We start from the raw sequence: 12,343 nt of genomic DNA on the forward strand, positions 1-12,343 counted from the left end.
CGCCTGCCACCTCGCCCGGCTAGTTTTTTGTATTTTTAGTAGAGACGGGGTTTCACTGTGTTAGCCAGGATGGTCTCGATCTCCTGACCTTGTGATCCGCCCGTCTCGGCCTCCCAAAGTGCTGGGATTACAGGCTTGAGCCACCGCGCCCGGCCTCTTTTCTCATTCTTAAATGAGATTCAGCATACTTGCTCCCCTACCTGCCAGGTTAGTCAGCTTGAAAATTAAGTGAGGCAATGGATGCAGAATTCTTTGCAAAGATAAACTGTTATGATTCACACCAGTGCCCAAGGTTTAGGTCACTAAACCTCAAATAGGACCCTTAGCTTCCATCTTCCCTCCCACACACATGCACCTGCCCAGCTGGCACTGTAGGGACACCTGATGTATTGAGGGAAGGCATCCTACCTGGTTGGATCACATATGGACCATCCTGATCTTATGCCATTTTTTTCATGGACATAAAGGACAATTAGAGAAGAGGGAGCAGGCTTGGGACGGGCGGTGATAGGGAGGCAGTGCTGTGCAGATGAGAAGGACATAGGGGATGTGCAGGAGAAAGCCACCTAGCTCAGGCCAGGGCCTGCAACAGACATTAATACATTAATCACAGATGATTACACTACTATGCTAATAACATTCATTAGTATTCAGTAATCATACTGAGTCAGAGTCTTAATTTGAATCTCTACATGGTTTCTGCCACACAACCTGACCCCAGCCTGGGTTTATCATGAGGAACTCACTGCCTTAAAAGCTTATTTTATCTTATTGTGTCTCTGACCATTAAAAAGTGTGTTCTTGACCAGACATGGTGGCTCATGCCTATAATCCCAGCACTTTGGGAGGCCTAGGTGGGTCAGGAGTTTGAGACTAGCTTGGCCAACATGACGAAACCCCATCCCTACTAAAAATACAAAAATTAGCCGGGTGTGGTGGTGGGTGCCTGTAGTCCTAACTACTCAGGAGGCTGAGGTAGGAGAATTGCTTGAACCCAGGAGGTAGAGGCTGCAGTGAGCCAAGATCGTGCCACTGCATTCCAGCCTGAGCAACAGAGCAAAACTCTGTCTCAATAAAGAAAGAAAAAAAGAAAAGAAAGAGAAAGACAGACAAGTGTGTTCTCTATGTCCACCCTTTCAGCAGTTTGGCAAAGTGGGGCAAGAGCTGGGGACTCTGGAACCAAACTGCCGAGCCCATGGTCAGTCACCACTATCTACTGTCAATGAGATCTTGTGAGTTACTGAACCTATGTGTGCCTCAGTTTCCTCATTTGAACTATGAGGCTCCTAACAATACTTATAGGGTTATAATAGGATTAAGTGTAGTAATATGGGAAGCATTTAGAACAGTGCTTGGCACATACTCAGGGAAAGTTGCTTGGTATTACACTGTTCTATGACTTGCTTTCCCATTTGTGAAAGTATAAAGTTGAAGAATAATTAAAACACATTAAAAGTAGATAGGCCAGGCAGAGAGATAAATGAACTGTTTGCATAAACATGAATTAAGAGAGTCACACTCAACTAAGAATTATTCCCTCTTGAGGACAGCAAACATCTGGAAGGAATTAAATGAGGAAAGAGGCTGGATGGTGGTGGTGTGTGAGCAGAGAACACGCTGTGACTCTTGGAAGGACATAATTCATTTCTGGGATGTGCAAATGATGCCAAAAAAGGAGGCTGCCCTAGGCAAGTTGATGCCCAAAGAATATTTATCCCCAAATAATTTTTGTTCTGACTATCCCAGGTACCTGAAGTATCTTATTCCTATGAGCTGATGCATCACCTTGAAAAGGCCGTTTCTAAAATACAAATAGACTCACATAAAAATAACAATACCATTTTGTATCTATGAAATTCACAACATGAAAATTGTAATAATTCAATGAGATTGCACTGAACTCAGCACATTTTAAAATCTGTAATGTAAATATAAATTAGTATAACTTTTTTTGAGAAATAGTTTGGCTGGAATTTTAAGAGTCATAAAATGTCCATGCCTTTTGACCTACTAATCCAGCTTCTGGAAATGTATTATTAGGAAAATTTCAAAGGGAAGGGGAGGAATCTTTCTGCATTTATTTACCATGATTGAAAAAAAGGATTCAACAGTAAGAGAATGAGTAAATTAAATTTGTCCCCTTGAGGAACTCATAGGCATTCATCAAAATCATAGTTACAAAAGAGGATAAAAAATGCTTATAAAATGATTACAGTAGAATAATAATAATAATGGGTGGGGGGAAAACCCAGAAATGAAATTATAAAGATTGAATATGCATATGAACAGAGTTAGAAAAACAAAATGAAACCAGCGTGCTCTGTTATGGGACAGTGGAGGAATTTTCCCTTGTTTAGGTTTATGTGACTATTTGTTGTGCAATGAACAGCAATAAAAGACCTAAATGAACTCTCTGGGAAGGGGTGGCTGATTGTCAGCCGTCCCCATATGGACCAAGTTTCAGTCCAGTTCCCTGCTCAGGGAGCAGGGCCCAGAGCTGGTAGGTGAGGAGGCAGCCGATGGGCAGGGCTTGGGACCTCCCAGAGTGCAAAGGACTCGCTGGGCTTAGGGACTCCCACAGAGGGAAGGAGGGGCTAGGAGAGCTGGGGAAGACAGAGGCAAGGAAGAAAACTGTCCACTTCAGGATCTTGGCCCTGGGCAGATGTGGCCTTGAATCAGCCCTGGGGCTTCAATCTGGGAGGTTGCACTGTTACTCTTAGCCACTCGAGGTCCCAGTTTGAAAACCAGAACTCAAGGTGCCAGTTTGAGAACTAAAACTCAAAGTGTTCTCACAACTTCTGATAAGCTGTGGTGTCTCTTGGAGCTCCAGGGGCATCATGAGAAGAGACTGACATGAAATTATCAGGCTTTTTATTCTCCAACAGCCCTGTCTTAATACTTGTCACCCAATCAGGTTCCATGATTGGACAGACACACTGGTTCTAGAATCAGATCCTGGCTGATGATGATTTCTCCAGTGGGCAATTCCTGTGGTTACCTGGGCTGTGACTGGGTTATGGATTCATTTCCCCCAGAGCTCTTCCTTGTAAAGGATGTGAACTCATCCTTTTTTTATGGCTGCATAGTATTCCATGATGTATATGTGCCACATTTTCTTAATCCAGTCTGTCATTGTGGACATTTGGGTTGGTTCCAAGTCTTTGCTGTTGTGAATAGTGCTGCAGTAAACATATGTGTGCATGTATCTTTACAGTAGCATAATTTATAATCCTTTGGGTATATACCCAGTAATGGGATTGCTGGGTCAAATGGTATTTCTAGCTCTAGATCCTTGAGGGATCGCCACACTGTCTTACACAATAGTTGAACTAATTTACACTCCCACCAACAGTGTAAAAGCATTCTTATTTCTCCACATCCTCTCCAGCATCTGCTGTTTCCTGACTTTTTAATGATAACCATTCTAACTGGCATGAGATGGTATCTCATTGTGGTTTTGATTTACATTTCTCTGATGACCAGTGATGATGGGCATTTTTTCATGTGTCTGTTGGCTTCATAGATGTCTTCTTTTGAGAAGTGTCTGTTCATATCCTTTGCCCACTTTTTGATGGGGTGGTTTGCTTTTTTCTTGTAAATTTGTTTGAGTTCTTTGTAGATTCTGGATATTAGCCATTTGTCAGATGGGTAGATTGCAAAAATTTTCTCCCATTCTGTAGGTTGCCTATTCACTCTGATGGTAGTTTCTTTTGCCAGGCAGAAGCTCTTTAGTTTAATTAGATCCCATTTGTCTATTTTGGTTTTTGTTACCATTGCTTTTGGTGTTTTAGTCATGAAGTCCTTGCCCATGCCTATGTCCTGAATGGTATTGCCTAGGTTTTCTTCTAGGGTTTTTATGGTTTTAGGTAACATTTAAGGCTTTAATCCATCTTGAATTGATTTTTGTATAAGGTGTAAGGAAGAGATCCAGTTTCAGCTTTCCACATATGGCTAGCCAGTTTTCCCAGCACCATTTATTAAATAGGAAATCCTTTCCCTATTTATTGTTTTTGTCAGGTTTGTCAAAGATCTGTTGGTTGTAGATGTGGGGTGTTATTTCTGAGGTGTCTGTTCTGTTCCATTGGTCTATATATCTGTTTTGGTACCAGTACCATGCTGTTTTGGTTACTGTAGCCTTGTAGTGTAGTTTGAAGTCAGGTAGCGTGATGCCTCCAGCTTTGTTCTTTTTGCTTAGGATTGTCTTGGCAATGCAGGCTCTTTTTTGGTTCCATATGAACTTTAAAGTAATTTTTTCCAATTCTGTGAAGAAAGTCATTGGTAGCTTGATGGGGATGGCATTGAATCTATAAATTACCCCGGGCAGTGTGGCCATTTTCATGATATTGATTCTTCCTATCCATGAGCATGGAATGTTCTTCCATTTGTTTGTGTCCTCTTTTATTTTGTTGAGGAGTGGTTTGTAGTTCTCCTTGAAGAGGTCCTTCACATCCCTTGTAAGATGGATTCCTAGGTATTTTATTCTCTTTGTAGCAATTGTGAATAGGAGTTCACTCATGATTTGGCTCTCTATTTGTCTGTTATTGGTGTATAGGAATACTTGTGATTATTGCACATTGATTTTGTATCCTGAGACTTTGCTGAAGTTGCTTATCAGCTTAAGGAGATTTTGGGCTGAGATGATGGAGTTTTCTAAATATACAATCATGTCATCTGTAAACAGGGACAATTTGACTTCCTCTTTTCCTAGTTGAACACAGGGAGGCAAATTTTAAGTCCAAACAGAATGCAGAAAATTCTGACAGTCAGTACTAACTGAAGATGGAGAGATTGGTATAAGCAGGGGCGCCGGGACCCCTTTGCAATGTGACTTTCTTAGATTAAAGTGCTGGGTAGGGGAGAAGTCGAGGCAAGGCTCCAAGACCCCTTCAGCCCTGTGAGCCTCTAAGCCTAAGCTGGAATGACTTATCTCCTCCAGGGTGGCCACCACAAATGCCATGTGCTTCCAGAAGTATCACTGAAAGATTGTAACAGCTGGTCTTTCCATGGCTCGAGAGCCCTCACAACCTATATCCCCCATTCTCAATGTGAAGTTCTGGATGAGAACTTATTCCATCTGATTTTTCTCATTGTTTGAACAAGCTGTGTACCAGGTTACCCGGTTACCTCCAAGATGTTCAAGGCAGAATTTGTTCTGTGCCTCATCTGCCCCAACTCCTACCTATCCCACCACTAGGTCTTATTTCCTTTTCTCTGGTATGCAGAGCGGAGTAGGGAACAGCTGTGGACAGGACACAGCTAACAGACAATGAGCATCCCTAGACATCCCTACTCAGGATTTGTAGCATATCTGAGTCAGCACAGTCCACGACCTCCCAGGAGATACAAGGATGCTAGATTCTAATGATGAAGACACACATCACTCTTCTTAGTATTGTGCAATAGCTGCTTGTAACCAAGAAAAGGGAACCCTCCAAGAGGAAGGGGTAGGGGATCACTGGGATGGGTTTCTTGCTGAAGAGGAAATAGGGGATCTAGAAGAAGAAGTAGGGTTGGGTACAGTGGCTCATACCTGTAATCCCAACACTTTGGGAGGCCAAGGTGGGCAGATCACAAGGTCAAGAGATTGAGACCATCCTGGCCAACATGGTGAAACCCCATCCCTACTAAAAATACAAAAATTAGTTGGGCATGGTGGCATGTACCTGTAGTCCCAGCTACTTGGGAGGTTGAGGCAGGAGAATCACTTGAACCCGGGAGGCGGAGGTTGCAGTGAGCCAAGATCGAGCCACTGCACTCTAGCCTGGCGACAGAGTGAGACTCTGTCTCAAAACAAACAACACAAAGAAGTAGAAGACACAGAGAAGGAGCATATCAATATAAAAGCAGTCTTCATTGGATTGTGTCTGTCCAATCATGGACTCTGATTGGGTGACAAGTATTGAGACAGGGCTGTTGTAGAATGGAAAGCTTGATAATTTCATGTCAGTTTCTTCTCATGATGCCCCTGGGGCTCCAAGAGACACCATGGCTTATCAGAAGTCGTGAGAACACACTGAGAACACCCAGACAGGCTGTTGGCACGGCACGTGAGCAGAAGGGAAAGGGCCCTGAACTCAGGAGGCCAGAAAATAGACACAGTGGCCTTGAGCCTGGCTGAGTCTGCTGCTGGGGTGCTCTTCCTTTAGGCAGTCCTGGAGCAAGCCATCTTAGTTAGGGTTTACTTGCTGTAAATTGTTACCCTGGGCAATGCTAATAGCTATAACTGTAAAAGGGGATAAGAATGGTACTGTCTTTGTCTGTTCAAGCTGCTGTAACAAAATACTGTAGGCTGGGTAATTTATAAACAACAAATGTATTGCTCATGGTTCTGGAGGCTGGGAAGTCCAAGATAAAGGCACCAGCAGATTCATGTCTGGTAAGGGCCTGTTTCTCATGAATGGCGCCTTCTGTGTGTCCTCACATGGCAGGAAGGGCAAACAGCTCCCTCCAACGTCTTTTATAAAGTCGCTAATCTAATACATGAGGGCTCTGCCCTCGTGACTCAATCACCTCCTAAAGACCCCCTCTCTTACTATGACTTTGGTGATTAAGTTTCCACATACGAATTTTGGGGAGCATATTCAGATTGCAGCAGGTACCTACCCCCTAAAGTTGAGAGGATAACACCACCCAACATCTTAAGCTGACCTACATGAAACTGCTGACATGCAACTGCTTTTCAACATTCACAACTGGCAGTTTCATAGGGGCCCACTAAATTAACCCATGATAGTTACACTAGAACAGCAGCTCACAAACTTGTCTACAACTTAGAATTACTTCTGGATCTTCTAAGAATTCCAAAGCCCAGGTCACACCCCATACCAATGCAATCACAATTTCTGCAGGTGAGACACCTAGCCAGGTGATCTAATGTGCAGGCAGGTTTGGGGACCACTGGTTTAGCACAAGGCCTGGGATCTAGTAAAGCGCTCAGCCACCACCTCTGCTTTTTATTCATCTATCATTTATTGAGCACCTACTGCATGCCAGGCTCTGGCTGGGTTCACCTCTTGTCACCCGGGCCTTCTTCCTCAGCGGTTCTCACGTCTCCCCTCCTCCTCCTCCGCAGTGTCCAGGCCGCGCAGCTCCCCTGACGACCTGAAGGCCCTGACTCGCAATGTGAACCGGCTGAATGAGAGCTTCCGGGACTTGCAGCTGCGGCTGCTGCAGGCTCCGCTGCAAGCGGACCTGACGGAGCAGGTGTGGAAGGTGCAGGACGCACTGCAGAACCAGTCGGACTCGCTGCTGGCGCTGGCGGGAGCAGTGCAGAGGCTGGAGGGCGCGCTGTGGGGGCTGCAGGCGCAGGCGGTGCAGACCGAGCAGGCAGTGGCCCTGCTGCGGGACCGCACGGGCCAGCAGAGCGACGCGGCGCAGGGAGAGCTGTACCAGCTGCAGGTGGAGAGCAACAGTAGCCAGCTGCTGCTGCGGCACCACGCAGGCCTGCTGGACGGGCTGGCGCGCAGGGTGGGCGTACTGGGCGAGGAGCTGGCCGACGTGGGCGGCGTGCTGCGCGGCCTCAACCACAGCCTGTCCTATGACGTGGCCCTCCACCGCACGCGGCTGCAGGACCTGCGGGTGCTGGTGAGCAACGCCAGCGAGGACACGCGCCGCCTGCGCCTGGCGCACGTGGGCATGGAGCTGCAGCTGAAGCAGGAGCTGGCCATGCTCAACGCGGTCACCGAGGACCTGCGCCTAAAGGACTGGGAGCACTCCATCGCGCTGCGGAACATCTCCCTTGCCAAAGGTACCGCCGGGCCCTTGCTGCCTCCACCCAGGGCCCCTCCCGATGGGGTCTTCCTCCTGCATGCCCCTCCCCAAGGACCCAGGAGTACCCCACCCCCACCCCATCCCCAAGTGCACTTGCCATTCCCAGCCCATACTCTCTCTTTTAGCCTATACTCTCTCTTTTAGCGCATACTCTCTCTTTTAAGTCTTGCCCTACAGGACTCTGGAATTTTCTGCCCAGATGGCATGTACTCACTTCTAGGGCTTGCACAGATCTCTTCCCAGATAAACCTCCCTCGGGTAGAGAGCAAACTCAGTGGCCACTCTTCTAGGTGTGAGAGTTCACCCCAGCGGTGGCTAATGGGAGCCTGGTGGTCAGAGCTTGCATGGCTGCACTGGAGCCTCCAGGAGCTTGAGGCTGGGGCAGAACAAGGGGCTCAGGCCGGGAGTAGAGAAGGAGGGCTCCTCTAGTGTCATTCCCATGGTGGAGTTCTGGAGTTGGAGAATTCCAAACTTGAACCTGGCCTTCTAGGCTCTTACAAAGACTTACTCATTTAGGCAAAAGAACGTATTTCATTGAACGATCTGTTGGCTTCATTTGTAACTGTTTTTTGTTTTTATTTTGTTTTGTTTTGTTTTGTTTTGCTTTTTGAGATGGAGTCTCACTCTGTCACCCAGGCTGGAGTGCAGTGACGCGATCTCAGCTCACTGCAAGCTGCATCTCCTGGGTTTGTGCCATTCTCCTGCCTCAGCCTCTGAAGTAGGTGGGACTACAGGTGCTCTGTAACTGGTTTTTTTTTGTTGTTGTTGTTGTTTTTGTTTTCAAGTTGGGGTCTGGCTCTGTTGCCCAGGCTGGAGGGCAGTGGTGTGATCACAGCAGCCTTGAACTCCTGGGCTTAAGTGATCCCCCTGCCTCAGCCTCCCAAGTAGTTAGGACTGCAGGTGCATGCTGCCATGCCGCGCTACCTTTTATTGTTGTTGTTGTTGTTTTGGTTTTATTTTGAGACGGAGTCTCGCTGTGTCAGTCAGGCTAGGGTTCAGTGACATGATCTTGGCTCACTACAACCTCCATCTCCCAGGTTCAAGCGATTCTCCTGCCGCAAACTTCTGAGTAGCTGGGATTACAGGTGTGTACCAACATGCCTGGCTAATTTTTGTATATTTAGTAGAAGACAGAGTTTTGCCATGTTGGCCAGGCTGGTTTCGAGCTCCTGACCTCACGTGATCCTCCTGCTTCAGCCTCCCAAAGTGCTGGGATTACAGGCATGAGCCACCACACCTGGCCAGTTTTTAAAATTATTACTTTTAGAGATAAGGTCTTGCTATGTTGCCTAGGCTGGTCTTGAACTCCTGGCCTCAAGTGATCCTCCCGCCTTGGTTTCCCAAAGTGCTGGGACTATGGCATGCCAGCCCATTTGTAATCTTAACTATAATGGCAAAAATGCAAAAACGTATGGGCCTCTATTGTATTCATGCCGTGGGTCCACAAATGATAGAGCCTAGAGACCCAACTCCCTTTCTTCACTCCTGACAAACTGGTCCCCTTCCCTCCACCCATTCCTTCTTGCTGCACACACCATCAGAAACACCTTTCATGAAATGCACTTCTCCCACATCGCCCCCCTGCTCAAAGCCCACTGTGGCTCCCCAAGGCCCACTGGGTTCCTTAGAAATTCCTTAGTCTGCCATCAGCACAAATAATACCATTGTGAGCACCTAGTATGTGTTACCTACTATGCCAGGTGTATCTCATGTGGGCATCTTCTGAAAACAATGGCTCTCCAAGGGAGTGATGTTTTCCCTATTTTATTGACAAGCACACTGAGATTTAGGAAGCTTCCATAGCTTGCCTGCAGCCACAGGGCCAGAAGGTGATGGACCAGCATTTACACGCCGGCCTTTCTGATCCCAGAGCTAGTGTGCTTCCCACTGCTTCCCTATCCTGTCCTGCCTGCCTTCTCTTCCACTGCTGCTCATGCCAGGGGGCACAGAGAGAACTGCTTCAGGGACCAGTGAGCAATGTCAAGGAGCAGAGACTGCAATGTCAGGGGAGTGTCAGGGGTTACAGCAGGTCTAGCCCATTTTTGCCAGGCTGGAAGGTGGGCCCAGGTTGGCAAGGTCTGCCTGTGTTTCAGGAGAAACCAGAAACATGTGATGTTCTGGTAATGTTTAATTGTTTAACTCAAGGGCCATACATGGTCTTGCCGTGGGTGAAGCATCCAGACTGGTGGGGCACATCTCGTCACTGCCCTGGAAGCACAGCTCACCTTCCCCACTGTCACAGCTGTGCTCCAGAGGCTCCTCCACCAGCAGTGCCCTCCTCCCCCTCCTCCTTCACCTTCTCCTCCTCCTCCTCTTCCTTCGCCTCCTTCTGTTCCTCCTCCTCCTCTTCCTTCTCCATTCCCTCCTCCTCCACTTCCCCTTCTTCCTCTTCCCATCCCCTTCTTCCTTCTCCTCTTCTTTCTTCTCCTCCTTCTCCTCCTCCTCCATTCTCTCCTCCTCCTCCCTTCTCTCTTCCTCCTCCCTTCTCTCCTCCTCTTCCATTGTCTCCTCCTCCTCTACTCTCTCCTCCTCCTCCCTTTCCTCCTCCTTCTCCCCCTCCTGTTCCTCCTTCTCCTCTTCCTTCCCCTCCTCCTCCTTTTCTCCTCCTTCTTTTCTCTTCCTCCTCCCCTTCCTTCCCTCCTCCTCTTCTTCTCCTCCTCCTCTTCCTCCTCCTCCTCTTCCTCCTCCTCCTTTCTTCCCCTCCTCTTCCTCCTCCTCCTCTTTCTTCCCCTCCTCCTCCTTTTCCTCTTCTTCCCTCTCCTCTTACCTTTCTTCCTTATCTTCTTCCTTCCCCTCCTCCTCCTCTTTATCCTCTTCCTCCTTCTCCTCCGCCCTTTCTTCCTTCTCTTCCTTGTCTTTCTCCTCCTCCTTCTCCTCTTCCTTTCCCTGCTCCTCTTTCTCCTCCTCCTCTTCCTTCTTCTCCTCTTCCTTCTTCTCCTCTTTCTCCTCCTGCTCCCCCTCCTCTTCCTCCTCCTTCTCCTCCTCTTCCTCCTCCTTCTCCTCTTCCTTTTCTCCTCATCTTCCTTCTTCTTCTCCTCCTTTTCCTCTTCTTCCTCTGCCTTTTCCTCTTCTTCCTCCTCTGCCTTATCCTCTTCTTCCTCCTCCTTGCCCACCCAAATCCTGCTGATACTCCAGGATGTCACTCAAACCCACCTCCTCCAAGAACCTCCCAACCTTTCCAGCTCCCTGGAGTCTCCTTCTTTTGAGTTTCTGCATTTATCAGAGCGAAAGTGTAATGATGGGGCCCTCTGCATCCTCTCCAGTTTACATAGCCTTTTGTTTTAAAATGGGACCTGAGGAGAATCTATGAGGTCGTTTAAGGCAGATGTTTTAGAGGGCGGGGTAGGATTTTGGCAGGAAAACAACTGAGGCTCAGGGAGGAAGTCCCTGCCTTACTCAAGTCCTCATGGCTGGTAATGATCCAGCTTTAATAAGGTGTAATTTACGTGCCATGAAATCCCCCCATTTTAGGTGTACAATTCAATGATCAGGACATTTAAGCCCAATGCCCGGTTTTCATTCTGTTACCCCATAGTCCACCTGGATCTGGGTGCCTCTGTGTCCCCCAGCATTAAGAGTGCAATGCACATAACTGAGACTCAATATTTGTAAAAGCAACTATTAAATCTTGACACTGGGCAATCAGAGGCTTCCCCTATCCAGTTTGGTGTCCTGGTTCTGGGTCTCTTTGAACCTTCACATCCCAGAAATCAAAGTAGGGAAGGAGGTAGAATTTCTTCTTCCAAACCCGTGCCCCTGGGATCTTAGCTTTTCTTGTCTTCTTTTTTCCTTGACCTCCCTTGCCCCTTGCAGGGATTAGTGTTCAGGAACTAACTAATAGTATTAAATAGCAATTGCAGTGAATTGTCACCTATAACGAGGCAGGCATTTTGTCGACATGAATTCTCAAATAGACATTCAAGACCACAAATCCTCACATCCTGCAAAAAGGTCTTATTGCTCGCTTTATAGATGAGAAGCTTGAATAACCTTCCCACTGTTTCTTAGACAGCTGGCGAGTGGTAAAGCTGAGGTCTAAATTGGCTCTGCCTGGCCCAGAAACCCTGGTTGTTGGGACGGAAGCATGTTGCTTCCCAGCTGTAAGCAGTGAAGAGAGGAGAGCTCGTTCCCTGTATTCGGGGCACTTTTCTGTCCCTTCCTTTTCCAAGCTAGAGATGTCACCATGCCTCCTGCTAATGTACCCTCTCAGGCCTCCCCAGGCACTTCACATCCGGGTTCCTTTGTTTCTAAGTCCAATCTCCTTGGCTCAAACTGAAACTGCCCTGGGTCACTCATTTGCCAGGGTTCTGCCGGTGGGATCCTCCATGTAGTCTTTCCTTGGTCCTTACGCTAAGTTTAACACTCAGTTCTCTTGAAATGAAAGTTTCATCTCAGTCCCGCTTTCTTGTCTTTAAGCTTTGGATTCTTGTGGGGTATATCTGTCTGTTCAGGCTGCCATAATAGAATACCATAGACTGGGCCATTTATAAGCAACAGATGTTTATTACTCACAGCTCTAGGACTGGGAAGTCCAAAATCCAGGGGCCAGCAGAGTTGGGGCCTGTTGGGGGCC

At 47.4% G+C, this 12,343-nt stretch overlaps 1 protein-coding gene across 1 annotated transcript in view; it reads left to right on the forward strand.

Annotated features, from left to right (window-relative positions):
* SCARA5 (scavenger receptor class A member 5) overlaps positions 1 to 12,343 on the forward strand; it is a 131,869-nt gene that overhangs the window by 66,031 nt on the left and 53,495 nt on the right. Inside the window, exon 4 of the mRNA XM_017885008.1 lies at positions 7,073 to 7,747. Coding sequence (XP_017740497.1) covers positions 7,073 to 7,747 — 675 coding nt within the window. The remainder of the gene's footprint in view (positions 1 to 7,072; positions 7,748 to 12,343) is intronic.

This window comes from Rhinopithecus bieti, unplaced genomic scaffold (genome assembly GCF_001698545.2).
Source record: "Rhinopithecus bieti isolate Rb0 unplaced genomic scaffold, ASM169854v2 scaffold_315, whole genome shotgun sequence".
Taxonomy (NCBI): Eukaryota; Metazoa; Chordata; class Mammalia; order Primates; family Cercopithecidae; genus Rhinopithecus; species Rhinopithecus bieti.